Source organism: Alternaria triticimaculans (assembly GCF_023758025.1).
Source record: "Alternaria triticimaculans strain BMP 0046 chromosome Unknown scaffold_10, whole genome shotgun sequence".
NCBI classification, from domain to species: Eukaryota; Fungi; Ascomycota; class Dothideomycetes; order Pleosporales; family Pleosporaceae; genus Alternaria; species Alternaria triticimaculans.
In genome coordinates, this window is record NW_026055967.1 from 303626 (window position 1) to 321778 (window position 18153).

Sequence of the window (18153 nt, forward strand, 5' to 3'; positions counted from 1 at the left end):
GGTCCCCCCAGATGTATTACAGTACAAGATAAGGAAACAAGCAGAGAGCCATGTGTAAAAGTTAAAAAAGCTTATAGTTTGCTCAAACGAGGAAAATGACAAAATAAAGTAGTAAAAGAAACAAGGCGATCGGGTATCGAAGTCGAAAATGGGGCTATCGCGAAAATTATTTTCCCAACTGGCTTCCTTCCCCTCCGTTCCTTCCAAAGTGTATGGCTTCCCTTGCTACAACAACGATGATAGTGCAAGCAGCGCCCTCAATACGTGACAACGTGGCGGTATTAACGTAGCTCTCTCAGCCTTCCTCCGGCGGTGGCGTGGGTAGATCTCTCCCCTTTGATTCTGGACTCGGTGGGTGAACGACTGTGACTGGCGTCGTGGGATCTCTTGATTCGTCGCCTTCTTGGTCGGCGGCGCCATCACCGTCGATGATACTTTCGCCTTCTTCGGGTATGGCAGTCGGGCTCAAGATGCCTCCGTCTTCGCTTTTGGCGGAAGCCTGATTCCGTCGGTTTCTCCTTCGTTGTCTTTCCGTGTCCGCGCTCTCTCTTCTTCGCCTGACGGATAGTGATCCATCTTTGTTTAGGCCAGTTCCGGACTGGAGACCTTCAAGCATGGCAGCAGCGCGGTCTGCGATGTCTGCTTCGGCGGTACCGGCGGCGGCTGCTGCAGGGCCAACGGTGCTACTAGCCTCGCTCTCTGCAGTCTCGCTGGTGGGACTGAGTAGCTTGTTCTTCTCATCCTCGCCCTCGGCACCCTCTGCGCCTTCTTCCATGTTGACGCCGATCTCTGGGATCTTCTGGCCACTAGCCACGCGTACCTGGTGCCTGTCCTTTAAGCGGGCGCGACGACGGCGATCGCGTTGATCTCTTGCTTCGGGCTTAGCAGCACGTAGCTTCTGGAGCAAGTCGTCCATAGCACCGGTGGATGCGGGTGATTTGGGAGCATCGGAGTCCGAGGAGAGGGCGTTGGGTGAGAGAGGGTTTGCGGTTTGCGCTTGTTTGCGACGCATGGAAATCTCGTTGCGACGATGTTGCTCTTCGAGAGTGGTGTTCTTCTCCTTGGATTTCTACAAGCAAGTTAGCAATTGATCCATAGCAATGTATAAGCAAGCCGTGTAAAGCCAGCATCGTGATCACGAGAACAGGGGGTTGGTAATGACTTACCTTCCATTCCTGGACGAAGTTGGCCAACTTCGCAAAGAAATCCCTCCTCGCACTGTCGTCGGTCGGATCTTCACCATAGAACGCCATGATGTCATCGTAGCTCTTCTGCATGTCCTCCAGGAAGACCTGCATCTGCTCTGCCTTTCTTCTAGCCTCCTTCATGTTCCGCTGTACAACAATGGCGACCTTATCTTCTGGGTGGAACTTGGTCGGATCGGACAAGTTACCAGAGTCTAGCGACATCTGAACGTTCTTGATGTTGTCGATATACTTCTTGGCATCGGTCTGAAGCTGCTCGACGTTGATCTTCTGGGCTGTTACAACGCCACTGATCTCGTCGGTGAAGCCTTCCCATCCAGAGTATTGGTTGCGGACGATTCTTTCAACGACATCGGCGAATGTGGACTCGTTCTTGTCGTCCTTGAGCATACCCAATCGCCCCAGAGTAGAGAGCTTGAAACCACTGGCTTGTTTGTTGGCATCGTTCATGAAGTTACCAATGTCGAGAATGAGACCCAAAACACTGATCAAGCTTGACGAATCACGCAGGCTCTCGGATACCCTTGAGATTTCCAGCAGCTTGTTGGAAATCTCGTCGTACTCAGTTTCGTACGTGCGAGTCAGCGCAAGCGCCCTCATCCTGCTCTTCCAGTAGTGGTGCAGTTCGTAGGCAGTGAGCAGGTAGATCTGATCCTCTCGTGTGAGTTCGTTCGGGTCCTGTTCGCGCTTGCTCTCGCTAGCATTGGGTCCAGTCCAGTCCTTCGAGTAGGGAGCCATGAGCTTGGCAGTGTTGTCGGGAATATCGCAGAAGTCGTTCTTCTGCAAGAACTCCATGGTGACAGGATCATCCAGAATCTTGTTGTCGCAGTGGATGATCATCCTTACGATATCCTCAACTCCGTACGACGAGAACTTGGCCATACTGATCTGGAAGTTGTGCATGAGGTCGCGAGAGATGATCTGTTTCTTGTCGTCCTTCTTGCCAGATTTCTTGCCAATCGCCTTGATCTCCTTTGCCAAGAAGAGCTTCTCGACTTCCTCCAAAACACCCTTCCTTGCCAACTCCTGGTACTTCTCTTCTTTCTCTTCCGAGCTGAGACCGCGAGTGGCCCAGACAGTGGTAGTAGGTTGGTCGACCTTGTCCCAATGCAGGGCCTTGAGCTTCTTCTTCGGTCGCGGTCCAGAAAGAGCAAATTGTTGGGCAGCGCCAAATCCAGGCGCCTTGGGCATGAATCCAGGACGTTTGGCACCTGGCATTGGTGGTGGCGGTGGTGGAGGAGGTGGCATGCTGCCATCTCCAGGCATAGGAGGTGGTGCAGGAATTCCGGGCTTGAAGCCAAGTTTGCCTGGCGGAGGCGGCGGCGGGGGAGGTGGTGGAGGTCCAGCAGTACCGGGCATAGGAGGCGGAGGAGGAATGTTGTTCGAGAATCCAAGGGCACCAGGGGGCGGGGGTGGAGGTGGAGGAATGTTGGCTTTGGGTGCCTCATTATCGCCAGGTGTCTTTGGTGAGTCGGATTCGAGGCTGGGATGCGATGGTCCTGTAGTAACGCCATCCCCTTCGGCATCGGAGTCTTCGTATCGCTTGACGTTCGCCGTGATATCCGCCATGAGGGCATTGGCTGTCGAAGTGCTGAGCTTTGGCTTGTGCATCTGGATCAGACGGGGCTTCTCAATGACAGCATCATCATCGTCCATCTCCGACATCTCAGCATCCTCACCAATCTGGCCAGGAAGGCCAGGGAGGGGCTTCCTGCGGGGCACTCCACTTTTGGCACGTACTGATCCGAATGAGCTGGCTTCGAGGCCACCATAGCCCTGTTCGGTCATGCCAGGCATGTCGCCCTCCATCTTTTCTCGCAGTTCCCTAAGCTTCTCGCTGGGCTGCATCTGCAGGGACTTGCCCTCCAGTGTTGCTTGTGTCCTGGCTCGTTGCAGTTGGATCTCCAGTCTGTTCATCAGACGTTCGCGGTCCATGATGCCCTGCATTTGAGCTGGATCGGTGGTAGCGAGCCCGTCTTTACCAGACTTCTTCGCTGCCGACGCTGCGACGTCTTGAGCATCCCTAAGCATCAAGTACAGTTCTCGCGTCTCCAGTTCGTTGCGTTGCAGTTCTTGTGCTCGTATCCTCTGCATTTCCGCTAGTTCGGCCTTCATCGTCTCTACCTGCCTACCACGGAGCTCGATGATACGTTCTTGTTCCGCAAGTTGTTTCTGCAGCTTAGAGACTAGGCCATCTGCACCCAGCTCCAGCTGCGCTTTCATCTCATCGCGTTCTGCAATAGCCGAGTCTGCGATTTGTCGTGCTTCGACTGCTTCATCGCGAACCTGACGGGCTTCCGAATCGGTGTACAGCTTGTCAAGCAGAGACTGCACAGTGAAGTTCAGACTCTGCTTGAGGTCCATGTCTGGCAGTCGGCGGTCCATAGCCACGTAGCTCAGCATTTGGTCCACCAATTGGAACATCCGCAATCGATCCTCGCTCTCCGTGTCTCGCATCAACAGCAAGTGTTGCATGGCTGACGTGAAGTAATCTTGCGCGCGAGTGCCACCAATCTTGCTCATGATAGCATCTGCGATTTGCAAAGGGTCGTTGAGGTCCTTGGTTTCGCCTTCGACGCCCTCGACCATGGAGCTGTTCTCCTTCTGGAGGAAATCCTCATAGTCGACAGCTTCGTTGTCCAAGTAGTGCTCGATCTGCTTGTCGATGACATCGTATTGGAAGCCTTCCATCTTGTTGAAGATGCGCTTAATGCCACATGCTGTGAATTGGGCTCGCACGTGCATCCTAAGCTGCAGGTCGCGCTCCGGGGCATCCACAACCATGTTGATCAAGAAGAGTGTCGCGATGGCGTATTCCATGAGCAGGTTCTCTACGCCGATACCTCCACTGCGGACTTCGTCTGAAGCGCCTACCATGGAGCCCATCTTGCCACGGCCGTCGACCGTGACTTCGACGATGCGCATCCATGCATCGAAGCGACTGCTTTCGCCGTATTGCGATTTGAGGTTGTCGAGTGCCTGCAGTACTTTCTCATGTCCACTTCCGTTGCCCCAGTGGCACAGGAAAGTCAATACATCTGAGACAAGTTTTCGTGTGTTGAGCCGCGTGGAGATCAAAGAGCCGCACAGCGCCTGGATGATGGACGGGTGGTTGAGGGCGTTGTCGGCACCGTACTTGTTGTTCATCAGGGCCTTCAAACACTTGATGATCTCGTATTCGCGTTCGACGTCGTTCTCTGCCTTTTGCGCCATGACGCTGGGAGGCGGCGCCGGCCCTGTTGTCTTCCTACGGTTGATCTTGGCCAGGACGTTCGTGAGGGCGATTTGACCCTGCGCTTCGATGAAGCCCCTGACCCAGGCGATGGGCTGTGTTCGCAGACTGATCTCCAAACTCGACATCTGTTTTATAGATATGGAGTTGTCCATGACCTTCTTGACGTACCACTCGGGCGAGCCCTCCTCTTCTGCGCGCATGAGGATGTCTTGGCCACCACCGGCACCGGGGCCGCCGTAGGTTATCCGCTGCGTCTGGCGCTTCTTCTCCTCGTGCTTGAACTCGGCCAGCTTGTCCTGGTAGACGAGGGTCCACTTCTTGTCGATCTTGTAGGCCTCCATCTGCCGCCGCGCCTGCTCTGGTAAGCTCTTCCATCCTCGCTTCACCATGAGGTTCATGAACTCCTTCTCTACGACATGGTCTGGCGGTCGTTGTATGCTGAGTGTGTTCTGGTTGAACGAGGTCTGCGACGCGGAGGGCGAGGAGGAGTTGTAGTGCAGCAGATGGCGGTGCGAGTCGCGGGGGGTGGAGACGGCGGTGGGGAGGAGACTGCCGGCATCGAGGCCTATGGAGGAGATGGTGCTCTGAGATGGGTTCTGCGGGTAGAAGACGTTGCTGCCGCGCGACTTGGAGTCATTGCTGTAGATGCTCGCCTGGTCGGACGAGGTGCGCGTGTTGTTGGAGGAGTCAGTGCCGGCGTAGTATGAGTAGTTGCCGTCCCTGCTGCTCCCGCGCGCGCCCCACTGCTGCATCGAGACGCCGCGGTCGCCTGGGTTGCTCGAGGCGATGGTGGTGCCGAGCGAATGGGGCGGTGGGCGCGGTGGCCCCGGGTTGGAGTAGCCGTTCTGGGGCATTGCGGTGGCGTTGAAGACGGGGTACTGATGGAAGTCGCCGCCGCCCTTGTTGAGGTGGTGCGGCAGCGGTTCGGCGTTCTTGGAGGCGTCGTCTCGCGGGGGGTCGATGGAGGATACGGGGCCAGCTCGCGCGAAGATGCCCTCGGCCGTCATGGACACGGGCCGCTGGTCTATCGAAGCGCCGCCGATGGAGTGTCTGTGTGAGTGTCGTGACGAGAGCGAGCCATGGGAGCTCCCCGGGGGGCTGTCGGTGGAGGATGTGGTCGTGTGTTTGGCGTCGCCCGTGTGCTTGTCCTTGTCTTTGTGCAGGCGTCGTCCGAAGAACTTGCCGGCGGAAGATTGCCGACCCTTGCTGTCCATGCCTATAGCGAGAGCCTATGCCCAATGCTCTGCCGCCTTGGGAGCGCGCCGCCCGACGTGTCTGCGTCCCCCTCCTTCGCGGAGCAATGCGTCCCGCCTCGCTGCTACGGCGCAGGTGACGATGCCGCTGCCTCAGCGGGCGTGTGTGGTCCTGAAACGAGCGTGCGGGGCTGCGTGCGGTGAGTCGAAGGTGAGAAGCAATTCCTGGGGCGCCGTCGTGGCAGCAATGCGGCTGCGAGAGAGGGAGTGGGAAGTTGCCGAATACTGTAACTAACTAGCGCCCCCCGTGTGACTGCATGGCAAGTAGACAGGACTGGGACGCGGCCATTTCATCTCCACAGCGCCGATTCACCACGTCTCATAGTTACAGCGCGCCAGGGCTGCTCCGCGTGGATATGCAAGCACGCGAACCACCCGCCATGGCCGCATTGGCTCCGACGTTCTCCTGAGACGTGCGCACGTCCGTGTTGTGGCGCCATCTGCCATCCATGCCCAGACGAACCCCTAGCCGGCCTACGCGACGGCCGTCCTCCCATCGGCCTCGACATCGCCAGTAACTATTCCCGGCACATCCAGTACATCCCGCCTGTCTGTGGCGCAGCAGGCACAGCACCTGCACACTCGCCCGTCGCACCTTCCTCACGCCTGGCGCACTGCGTCTCAACACCACGTCTGCTGTCCACGTCCACCACCCACGGCTAGCAGCCCCGGCCTCGCATCAGCCCTAGGCGATCAAAAGGACGCGCTCCGCCAGTTCACGCACCTTCACTAGCACATGCATCCACAGCCATGGCCGGCTTTACCCATTTCCTCAAGGTGAGTGACAGCTGTCACGTACAGGAAGCTCGGGCGGTGAGCGCATAACGCGACCCACCGCGCACACCAACCCCATGTGGAGGCTGACGATGCGCCTCCAGACCATCCTCGTACCACTCTTCCTCGCTGCCCTCCTCTATGTCCTGCTAGTCTTCCTCGTGCTGCCCTTTGTGCGCCGGCACCGAAGCCGTTATAGCCAGTACCTGCCTATGCCCGCGAGCGTGACCGACTTCCCGTCCTCTTGGCGGACGAACCTCTCCGATGCCCTCTACAACCTCTTCGCGCCTTCCGCGTGGGTCAGACAGCGCGCGATTGTGGATGGGAGCGGACAACACGACGACGACTTGTTCGACGACGAGGAGGGAGAGGGCATGGTGGGCTTTGACCCCATCGATGAGAGGAGAAGAGAAGCCCTCGAACAACGCCGCAGCATCATGGAGGAAGAACGGCGGTTAGGACGTGAGCTGGAGGAAGGCTTCAAGGATGACAGTGAAGATGAGCATGAAGACGAGAGGCGGCGGTCCTTGTCACGACATCGATGATTTCTATAATACCCTTCCTCATACAAGAAAACACGAACAACTGCACTGCCGTCTACATTAGCATAAAAGCTGAAGTTATGTAAAGCCCTGAGGTAATGTAGACTTCTAGGAGGTAGGTGTCCGAACTTTTGGTATGAGGTGTTTACATCACTTTGCCTACAATTTGGAACTTTCTCATGCATCACATCATTGGCTGGAGTTGGAGTTGGAGTTCAAGTGGATATATTCATGTACATAGGTAGGCGGAAATACCCATCCGACGCCTAAACCTAAACAAAGAAATTCGTGCCAAATCGCTCAAAGAAGACAGAAGGCTGCTGAAGAAGATCGCTCCTCTACTTGCGCTGACCGTACGCCTTGGTGGCGTAGTCACCCTTGTGGACAATGAGGTCCTGTAAAATGAAGTCAGTGTATGTCTCACATAGTTTAGGGTTCGGTTACTGACCTCAGGCCTGTAGTTCTCGCGGCCGGAGAAGTACTCGTCGAGGATAGCCTTGGTGCCGTTGGCGTAGCGCTCCTGGGCATCGATGGAGGTACCGGACATGTGAGGAACCATGGCGTTGCCGCCGCCCCATGGGTTCTGGGCGTAGCGGAGCGGGTGGTCCTTGGGAGCGGGCTGAGGGAACCAGACGTCACCACCGTATCCACGGAGGTGGCCGTCCTTGAGAGCCTGGGCAACGTCCTCCTTGACGACGATGGCACCACGGGCGGTGTTAACCAACCATGAGCCCTTCTTCATCTTGGAGATGAGGTCCTTGTTGAAGAGACCGCGAGTCTTCTCGTGGAGCGGGCAGTTGATGGTGACAACATCGCACTGGGCCAACATCTCCTCGAGGTTCTCGACGCGGCGGCAGCCAATCTCCTTCTCCTTCTCAGGGGAAAGGGGCTGGTAGTCGAAGTAGAGGAGCTCCTTGCAGTCGAAGGGCTTGAGACGGCGGAGCACACGCTCACCGATACGGCCGACAGCGACGGTACCAACAACCTTGTTCTCGAGATCGTACTCGTTCTTGGCGACCTCGGCGACGTTCCACTCTCCCTTGGCGATCTGCTCGTGGGCGGGGACGAAGTTGCGGACAAGGGTCAGGATGGTCATGACAACGTGCTCGGCGACGGAGACGACGTTAGAGCCGGTGACCTCGGCGACGGTGATACCGCCGTTGGTCTTGTTGGCGGCATTGAGGTCGACGTGGTCAGATCCGATACCAGCAGTGACGGCGAGCTTCAGGTTCTTAGCCTTGGCCAGGCGCTCTGCGGTGAGGTAACCGGGGTGGAAACTGTTGATCGCGATCCGTTAGCTGATGCTGGCTCGGATGGTGTTTGCAGCCTTAGCGCGTCCGGCCGAAGCTTGACGCGTGCATGTGGGGCGCTTAGCGGCATTGCGGGGTAGCTCTGACGTACGGAGTGGTAATGATAACCTCAGCATCAACAAGGTGCTTGTCGAACTCGGAGTTCTCGCCTTCCTTGTTGGAGGTGGTGACGAGCTCGTGGCCTTGCTCCTCGATCCACTTCCTGATGCCTAGCTCGTTCTCGGTAGTTCCGAGCATGCGAGGCTCCTGCTCAGCGTGGACACCACCCTAATGTTGTTATTAGACATGTCAATGCGCATTGGGAGTAGCATGGACACTTACATCGTAGAGGACGAGAAGAACTTTGCCCTGTTGTGAAGCCGTCGCGGTCAGCGTTCTGAAAGCATTCGGTTGGCGGAGCGACGAAGTTAATCGAGGTCCGGCGCGTGCGCTGAGGAGGGAGGAGGCAGGGCGCGCAAGGCGAGAAGCAGATCGGAGAAATACCATTTTGACTTATTGAACTGACAAGAGAACAATTGAGGCTCCGAGGGAGAGATATATAGTAGAAGCCGGCAAAGGTACAACGAATGGTACGTATTCCTGACGCAAGGTATGTCAGCCTATCGTCCCGGCAGGGGGGAAGTGAGGGGTGCGTGGGTCGGTATACCTCTTGCGGGCCGAAGTGACGTCGATGTATGGTAGAGAAGTTAAATGGAAGACCGGATGCTACACTGGACAATGTTGGTGTTGTGAGAGCAATTGAGGGGTTCGTGAGGGGGCTTTTATATACCGCCGAGCAGCCGCACGATCTTCTCACTACTTTCAGCCTCTGATCCCTGGGTCACCAGGCAGACGAGGTCGGCCATCCCCACTTGGTGATGCGACATTCCCACACAGACAAGTGGTCGCTGCGGGTGTGACGGTCGTGTTTGGAATTACTTCGCATCGCTGATAGTGCGGGGTCGCGTCCAATGGCGCGAATCAGCTCACAGACGCGCCAGGGGAGCTCTACCAGCTGCTTACCCGTTTGATACTCACGAAGCTTCGCCGAGAAGCCCGTAGCGTAGTCTGTGGGCGTGGGTCAACACGGTAGCTCCAGTAGCGCGTGGTCGTTTGACCCGATCGAGCAAGAATGTACGTAAATCGAGGCCTGGAAGTGGCACTTCACTGGCGTACGCTAAAGCTCCATATGGAGAGCTCCCGAATAGCTTCAATTCGGCATTGTGGAAGGATCAATATGGTTTACGGAGCTGGTGTTGTGACTCTCAGAGGCCTGAAGGTCGTGATGAAGTGTTATTCGAATGGCTGTCCACAGGGTTCTCGCTGGTTTCCAGCTTCCAATGCGACCACAGGAAAATGCATCTTGCGTAGAGAGAACTGTGGGCTCGGACGACACACCCACAGCATCTCTGGAAGGTCGTGCCCGTGCTAGCGATGGCAAATCCAAGGAAAGTGGGCTTGCGTCCGAGCAATCTAGATGCCGCTTTGTACTTTGTCCGCGGCAGCACAGGAAATGCGGAGCTGCAGCGGTTCAAGCTCGCAGTCTGCGGATGCGAGATGTCGCCGTTGCGTCTGGCAAAACTCGCGGGAAGCCAGGGCGACGGTCGGCGCAGGGGGTTTGTCTCGGTTTAGACGGCGGCAGACTGGAGATCGTTCTTATCTTTCGGCCGAAGCTCGCTCGGAAGGGGCGCGCGCGCCAAATTCGCGTTTCGGTAGTTCCAGCCTTCAGGTACCCCACCACATCCACAGAATGACACTACGCATCCCTTCTCCCGATGTAGCTGAGGGACCCGATGGTGTCATTGTGTCGTCTCGCCGACATCTCATGGAGCTAAGTTCCGTGATTGAAAAGACTTAGTTATCCAGGCCTGCTCTTGCCTATCGTCGTGTTGATCACACAACTTCTCCGGCAGCTCCGTCTCCTCTCGATCACTTTCATCACAGCTGAAGATCAAGTCATCACCTCTCCGTGCCACAAGATCGGCGTTTGCTTTCATCATAGCCCTCCTGTCGTCCAATAGGTTGTCTAGAACTCTCACATTGCCACCTCATACAAGGGAAAAACTGAACAGGTCTGCAGCCTACATTAACATGGAAACCTGCAAAGTAGATGCCCCAACGCCGATGTAGGCTCCAGAGCTGTTCAGACTTTGATTTTGTTAACGTGTTGCCGTGTTAACGATCGTGGCGGTTGTGAGGTGGGCGCTGGATAGGCAATGATGCCGCAACACCATCCCAAGGTCAGACGGTCTGTGGAAGAGCTTATGGTAACTCTCGGTGCACTATATTGATCGTTGATCTGGCTTCAACATATGAGTAGTCCCAAACAATTCTCAATTGACTGGCGACAGCACTTCAAAACACGTCATGTAGCGGCGCACAGAAACCGCAACGGAATGGAAGATGCGCTTCATCACAATATCTCAGTTTGATGATTTTGAACTGTTTTATCACTCGGCAATTCTATCGGCTTGTTCCTTTGCCCAAGACGCATGCGAGCCATAAAGGAAGTGAAGGTGAGTGCGAATAAGCCCAGGCTCCAGTCGCGACCCCCTCTCAACCACCGTCTTTGCTTCCATCTTCTGAACCCGACACTTTCCAATCGGGCGCGAATCGAGGTTGTTGTTGTTCTACCACGGTCTCAAAGAAGGCGAAGTCTTCACGCTGGCTATCCCACGGAAGCGCACGTCTGAAGGTGATTGATCACTAACCTGATCGTAAGAATTGTTTACTGACGTTAACACAGGCGCTGTCACAATGTCGAAAAGCGGAGGCAACGCAGAGGTCGTTGCAAAAAGAGGCGATGTCATACTCCAATCGGGCCAAGACGGAGTCGGAGAAGGAGTTCGCAAAATCCTCGTCTCGTCCGTAGTTCTCGGCCTTGCTTCACCAGTCTTTGCGGCTATGTTCGATGGCCGCTTCTCCGAGGGCCAGAATCTTTCGCCGGCTTCACCACGCACTGTCCCGCTTCCAGATGACGATCCTGAGTCCATCACCATGATCTGCAAGATCGCACACATGCAGACTTCGGAACTTCCCCTCAAGCTCGCCGCCACCGTCTTGTCCAAAATTGCGCTTTTGTGTAACAAATACGATTGCGCGAATGTGGTTCGTTCATGGGCTATCATCTGGATTGGCGCCCTTCTCGAAGACTTCGAAGCTGCAGATTTCGAAAAGATGCTTCTTGCCACACATCTCCTCGAGTTGCCGAGAGAGTTCTTCAGAGTCTCTCAGAGATTGGTCCGCGACCCTATCGCGATCCTCAGCGTCACAAAAGCCACAGATGGTCACGAGTTCCTACCTTTGGAGGTGTTCGAATACCTACTACTTCGTCAAATTTCATATCAGAGGCGAATCACCACGGCATTCGCTTCGATCGTTACGGGACTCGAGTTTTGTGCTGCTTCAAAGCAGGCCTTGAGTACTTTTATCTTCGGTCTCAGGCGGAATGATCTTTGGCCCGTCAATCAGTGCTCGGTCTTGATCATCAAGTCCAAGCTTAGAACCGTACCTGAGCTACCTCCTCTTTTTGCGAGTTGCACAACCCCGAACTGTGCTTGCAAGTCTCTTGCTCGATACACTAAGGCTACGCTTATAGCCGAGCTCGACAAGATTTATGATGCGGTGGATGGTCTTTGCTTAGACTGCGTTCGTCAAAAGGTACTCGGAGAGCAAAAGCGGGAGTGTCGCGTGCCCCATGCAATGAGAGAAGCAACAGTCTACCCTTGATCGCCTTACAGATTTTACATCAAGGCACGCATACTCTTACCATAGAGTCTGAAAACAATATGGCGTTCTCGAAAGTACTCCACATTTTTTTCTCTCGCAAGATCTCGAGACGCAGGATCCCATGGAGCCCTATTGAGCCGGTTCTAGCTAGGCTTATCCTCCTTGTAGCTCTGCATGGACATCAAATTCTTCCCAGGTAGAGTGCAATAAGTTTTCCAAATGAACAAGACTTTCTCAACGTGACACTCTTCGAATTCGTTATCCAAAGCCACATAGTTTTCTAAGTAGCTCTACGGCACACCTCGCGAATGTCCGCACTCATTCAACCCTGTGCATCTCTCAACCCCATGCCGCAAGGTTCTTTGGCTCTAAACACCACCCCATTCAAGAGAAAGACCGAACACCCTGGGGCCTACATCAAGATAAAAACGTGCAAAGCACGTGGCCCAACGGCGACGTAGGCTCCAGGGTGTTCAGTTTTTCCCTGGTATGAGGTGACACTTACATCTCAATCTTCGGCTCGAGAGCAACCTTATTGCGTGTTCCTATAGCCAAAGAGCTCGTCACTGTTGCCGCCCACGTATGATACTCTACCCACCACACTTAATCCTTATCTCACATGCAGTGCCATAATTTTACCTGTATCAATGACGTACAGATTCGTACACCTCTTTATGTCTAAGCGGAAGGCGCAGTGATGGTGATGCATTGATGCATTGTTGAAAAGGACACCGACATGGTACCATGTTCATTAGGTGACGGATTGGCTGGCAAAACAGCTGTGGGCCGAGATGATCTGGTTGGCATGGAGGCGCCCTGGAACGAGAAGATGTTCTTGTTGATAAGAATTTAGGCGCCAAACGCATCATATGCGCTGCTCTTAAGACCCGTCCGCCAGTATCGTGAATTCGTAGTTTAGCCTAGTCAGTCGCCAAGATCCAGATCCAGTCGGTAGAACTAGCCATGATCATCCCAGGAGAAGGCGCTTTTCCGGACTTCGTGAGTGATGCGTAATGCTGCCGAAAGCGCTAAGCTGGGTTCAGCGGAGATGATGCGCGGGCTTGTGGGTATCTTGCGGGAGATCGACAGGAGTGGCCAGCATTCGCCGTTATCATCCCGGACTTCGGTGTCGTGATGTAGGGAAGAACTGGTTCGGGGTTTGAGGGTCTTCGGAGGGGTTCAATTGGGCCGCTCGCGGGGTCGGGATCGCCGTTGTCTTATTTTCTCTTGTTCAGCTGTTGCCACTTTTTGTATGAGATGCGGTCGAACTCGATGCGTACTTATCTTCTAACCATGAAGTGGCATCGGTCATACATGTAGATGATGGAACGGGTAGGACACAAACTTCAGCTGTTCGCCATACCTCGCTTGCGCGCGACATCCAAGTCCGAGCTCGATTGGCGCCTCGGCAACTCTCGCCGCTTCCCAAATGTCCCTCCGCTGATATCTCCGTCCGCTCTTCAACAGCCTGCGCTTACAGATCTCTGACATATCTGCTTCGGCATTTCTGGCTAAATCAAACAAGCTCTAAGTCCGCCCCACGCCTGATCCTTCGATCCCTCATCTCTCTGCTTGTCAACGATTCGCCATGTTCCTTGTGATTGGGCAGTGACTGACGCTGATAGCTCTCTCGATTGTCCTGAGCTAATCCTCACTCTGTCTCCGCTCTCTCCTTTGCCTCCTTTGCCAGCTTCTTCTTCAGACGAGACTTCCTTTGAGCTGCCTTACCCTTTGGTGTCTGATTATACGCCTTGTTCTCAGCAGCCTTCTTCGCTTTGCCTTCTGGGGTATTCCGCTGCTTCTTATTATACGCCCTCATCGCCTCATTCTGTTTCGCTGCAACTCTAGGATCCTTTCTCCGTTCTTTCCGGGCCTCATTCCTCCTTACCCTCGCTTCTGGGGATATTACGTAGCGGTCTCGCCGTTCTTTTGCCTTCTTCTCCAAAGCTTCTACCTCCGCTCTTAGCTCCTCTTCACTCAAATCGAAGAAACCCTTGAGTTCATGGATTTCTCGTAGGCTACTTCCGCTGCACAGCCCTTGGTAGTCGAGGGTGGCTGGATTCCAGAAGCTCTTCTCCAAACTCTTCATGTAGTTATGGTCGTGCATTGCGAAGACGTGGCTGAAAGTGGCTTCTAATGTAAGAAACAGCATCTGAAGCTGAAAATGTCGGACTGGTTCAACTAGAGGAGCCCATGCAATTATCGATCGGTGTGCAATCTGCCAGCCAAAGTGTATGGCACCTGCCACACCATCTGAGTAGCCTTCGTCGCGATCGTAATCACCAAATCTTGTGCGGATGCCCCTTCTTTTCTCAGTCCCACTGCCAAGATACAGTCGGTAATCGTATATCCAGTCGCCAGTGAATGCATCACCTATCCACTTCCTTAGCACCAGCACGTAAAGACCATATCCATTCTTGAGAGGAAGAGATCCGCCAAGGAAGTGCTGTGCGGAAGGGGGTTCTCCAGTCACTAGAAGCTCCAGAAGGTCAGGGAGAAAAGTGATCTAGAATTTAGAATTAGTAAATAGAAATAGATAAGAATAAATAAGCAAGAAGCTAGAGAGCTTACCTGTGCTTCGCGAAGGTACCAGAGAACGTCCTCAACATCCTGAAAGATGTTTTTAACGAAGACAGGACATGTAGCGTCGGTGTCGAGTTGAAGTAGAACCGCGGAGGCGAGGGCAAGAAGTGTGTCGCTATGCTCATCTGAGGGCTGGAGAGTCGCTGCGGATTCAGTTGGTAGCTCTCGCATAGTGGCCAGGTCCATCCTGAAGATCCAGGATAGCGAGTGTGCAGAGGAGAGTGGTGGCAGGCATCGAGATTTGATGACGACACCTTCGTCATCGTTGTTGTGGAAGGTGCTCTTCTCGGAAGTGAGGTCGTTGTTGAGGAAGGCACGATGTGTGGCGGTGACACCTCATACAAGGAAAGAGCTGAACACCCACCCCCATGAACGACTTGCGAGCCGCAAGTGATGCCTCAGTCGCTACACAGCTAGAGGTATAGTGACGTGAAGACGATCGCAAGGGGTGCACCAGCCTTACGACCGCGCGCTCCCTCCTCCAAGTCATGTGCGCGCTGTCTCTCTTCTTCAGATCAAGGCCTCGCGCTCACTTTTGGCTACTGCGTCTTCTATGTTCAGCGGTGTTAATGACTTGGAAATACTCAACTTACCCCGCCTTTTGCCATTCTCACCATCTCCGGTCCAAAGACTGATGAATCAGCGGTCTCGTCATCTGGATGTAACCATGTTGCTTCTTCCTCGATCGATGGCGTACAGCAATCGTATCAATGAAAAAAAGGTGTTCTGCGTTTCCCTCCCGGTTATGTTGAATGCCGGACGTTGGGGTAAGGGTAGAACGGGCGCTGGTTTTCGACCGTCCTCAAAGGCACCAGCGAGCCTCCGAGTAGACCTCTAGAGATCTCCGTATCGTCTCCGTCGCTCACCATCGTTCGTAGATCAACTCGCACTGGCGAAACTGTTGAAAGCTTCTGTGGCTTGGCCTGGGGTCCCCTCCACACAAGTTGAGCCTTTTGGTGGCTATTATGCCGACTCGACGCTTCCACCCGGTGAGCGAAGTGATGTGGCTGGAGGGTATCTCCAGGCGGCTATTTCACGTTTAGTAGAACAGATGGGTTGGTGGATCACTTACGATGTAGCGCGATCGGGTGGCGCGGTTGAGTAGAGGGTGAGTAGAGGGATGAGTAGAGGGTGAGTAGAGGGATGAGTAGAGGGTGAGTAGAGGGATGAGTAGAGGAGTGAGTAGAGGGTGAGTAGAGGGTTGAGCAGAGGGTTGAGGAGTGCGGTTGATCTTGGGAACGCGAAGCGGTAGAAAGTAAAGAGAGGAAATGGGTGAGACAAGCGGTATTTGTAACGGGTGTGTGGGCGACTGTGCGCGTTAGCGCGTCTTGAGTGGGTGACGCAATATTGCAAACGGTCGCGGTGTTGACACAGTCTTAGATCTCTCTCTCACTTGATCTCTCTCACCTCCCCCTCACCTTCCTCCCACCTCCCGACTTCTTGGATCAATTTGGCGACTGTCGCTCGGGTCGACAGAGATCACTGGCAAGATGACATCGAATGACGATCTCGCTCCATTGGAGCGCCCTCACACGTCCATTGGACCTGGAGAAGAGAAACCCGCATCCGGAGGAGTCAAGCGCGACAGCGCAGAGCGCGATACTACAGCGAACAAGGACACAGCTAGTCCGGGTCAAGTTCCGTCAAAGCGTCCTCGCTCCCGCTCTTCATCGCAGTCAGAGGATGCGGTATCGAAGAAACCAAAATTGAACGTTCCCGCGCCTATTGCTACACCCATCCCCGCACTTGTTCCTACACCCATCCCCGCGCCTGTCGCTATACCAGCCCCCACAACGCCGACCAATGGGCGTCAAGGCCTGCTCAAGCTCCCCGTAGAGCTGTTAGACAATGTTATGGAGCATGTAAGTAAAGAACTTGAGTTTCCAGATGCTTGAGCGAAACGCAGAGGAACACTGCTAATTGATACAGCTATCCCATGAAAAGAAAGGTAGACAATTCCTGTACGACGTCACTCAGGTCTGCAAATATCTTCAAGCTCCCGCTGCTCGCCCTCTCTACCAACACATCGCCATCAACATCGACCAAAGCCCGTGTCAGGACGCTAGCTTCATGGCGGATACCTATCTGCCATGTACCCTGGATCAGATGAAACTCCACCGGACGCAAACACTGACTCTCTCTGCTTCGAACGATGAGGAAGTCGGATACATTCTGGCTGAGTTCCTCATGGAGCTCCGTGACGTACCGCTGAAGGAGCTTCGGCTTACTGACGTCTCCCTCACTCGCAAGGTCGATAGATATCTCCAGATGCTGTTCGATGCCGACCAAATGCCACTGAAGGAAAATCTCAAAGAGCTGTATCTTCCATGGGCCTGCGACTCTATTCCGCAGCCACACCGTATGATGGACTCTTCGGTCAACTGCATCTTCCAGCCTACCCGAAGAGAAAGCAAAGACGCACTCATGGTGCACGGTGGCGGGTACAAGGCTATGTCACACCGCAATTCAGAGACAGGCTCGTCGGTGAACATGTTCAAAAGAGTTCTCGGCGCCTTTGGGTTCCCGACTGCACAAGGTTTCGAATTAGTAGCATGGTCGATGCGATGGCCCGAGCATGACTGTGCAAACATCTTCGACATGGCTCCTGCGCCACCCCCCGCCATCCGCTTCTTCAATATCACGCATCTGCGCCTCGGTCACTTCGACTTTGGTCACGGTTTTCCCCTGGATACCTACAAATGCATCAACTTCTCCAGCATACGCCGGCTCGAACTAGATGACTGCGAGCTGCTACCCCGCTTCCTCAGACACTTCATGGCTACTGACGTCAGTCTTCAGAAGCTGGACGTGCAGAACTGGGACTACGCTGAAGAGCTTTGGGAGGAGAATCCCAACGGTCTTGAGGCGTTTCTCGCTTCATTCTCGACCCTGAAAGACCTCAAAGTCGTCTCGCTCAACCCTTGGCAGCCGGACTTGGCTCGGATGATCTCCAGCCATTCCGACCTGGAGTCATGTGATCTGAGCTTTGGGGCGAACTCTCTCAACGTAGGTATGCTGAAGAAAATCTTGGCTATCCGTCCCAACCTCAAGCGGCTGGGATTTCGACACTTAATGTTTGGACTACCATGGAAGCACGACGGCTTCGCTGGGAAGATACATGGCGTTACCGGAGCGCAGATCACCGGCTTCGACAACCGCTTTGCCGCCTACGCCGAGGTTTTGGCGAACTTCTCTGAGCTGGAAACGGTCGTTGCGTACTTCGAGCCGTTTGAGAGCGATGGTGGCTCTTCCAAGGAAGGCCCAGGAGGCGACAATCCTCCTGACGACCCCATGTATCAACGTCTCTCGGATCGTATTCTGCAAGAGATCCGCAGGGTAGCCAGTAAGAACGGTTTGGGAGAGTCGAAGGTTGCAACCATGGTCCTGCACGACAAGGCTCTCGCAGGTGAGGATCTCCTCGGTGAAGAGGATGTAGTTGATCAGAACTACTATGAGAGGGAATACAAGTACAAGAGCGGTACTAGTAGTAAGATGAGCTTCCTTGCATAGATAGGATGGTAGCCACGGACACGTCTTGGATAG

General features: G+C 54.5%; 6 protein-coding genes across 6 annotated transcripts; 3 read left to right on the top strand and 3 right to left on the bottom strand.

Moving 5' to 3' along the window:
* Positions 1 to 295: 295 nt before the first annotated feature.
* Positions 296 to 5654, bottom strand: J4E78_006987 (uncharacterized protein; the record flags this gene model as incomplete). The annotated part of the gene is made up of 2 exons (XM_049367597.1): positions 296 to 1069; positions 1167 to 5654. The coding sequence occupies 2 exons, from the start codon at positions 5652 to 5654 to the stop codon at positions 296 to 298; spliced, it is 5262 nt and encodes a 1753-aa protein (XP_049220567.1).
* Positions 5655 to 6443: 789 nt separating this feature from the next.
* Positions 6444 to 7012, top strand: J4E78_006988 (uncharacterized protein; the record flags this gene model as incomplete). Its single annotated transcript, XM_049367598.1, has 2 exons — positions 6444 to 6470; positions 6572 to 7012. The coding sequence occupies 2 exons, from the start codon at positions 6444 to 6446 to the stop codon at positions 7010 to 7012; spliced, it is 468 nt and encodes a 155-aa protein (XP_049220568.1).
* A 335-nt stretch (positions 7013 to 7347) lies between these two features.
* Positions 7348 to 8805, bottom strand: J4E78_006989 (uncharacterized protein; the record flags this gene model as incomplete). Its single annotated transcript, XM_049367599.1, has 4 exons — positions 7348 to 7404; positions 7458 to 8286; positions 8411 to 8586; positions 8641 to 8805. 4 exons carry the CDS (start codon positions 8803 to 8805, stop codon positions 7348 to 7350), a joined length of 1227 nt encoding a protein of 408 aa, XP_049220569.1.
* Positions 8806 to 11055: 2250 nt separating this feature from the next.
* J4E78_006990 (uncharacterized protein) lies at positions 11056 to 12027 on the top strand (the record flags this gene model as incomplete). Its single annotated transcript, XM_049367600.1, has 1 exon — positions 11056 to 12027. One exon carries the CDS (start codon positions 11056 to 11058, stop codon positions 12025 to 12027), a length of 972 nt encoding a protein of 323 aa, XP_049220570.1.
* Positions 12028 to 13678: 1651 nt separating this feature from the next.
* Positions 13679 to 14796, bottom strand: J4E78_006991 (uncharacterized protein; the record flags this gene model as incomplete). Its single annotated transcript, XM_049367601.1, has 2 exons — positions 13679 to 14533; positions 14599 to 14796. The coding sequence occupies 2 exons, from the start codon at positions 14794 to 14796 to the stop codon at positions 13679 to 13681; spliced, it is 1053 nt and encodes a 350-aa protein (XP_049220571.1).
* Positions 14797 to 16100: 1304 nt separating this feature from the next.
* Positions 16101 to 18120, top strand: J4E78_006992 (uncharacterized protein; the record flags this gene model as incomplete). The annotated part of the gene is made up of 2 exons (XM_049367602.1): positions 16101 to 16472; positions 16540 to 18120. 2 exons carry the CDS (start codon positions 16101 to 16103, stop codon positions 18118 to 18120), a joined length of 1953 nt encoding a protein of 650 aa, XP_049220572.1.
* Positions 18121 to 18153: the final 33 nt, after the last annotated feature.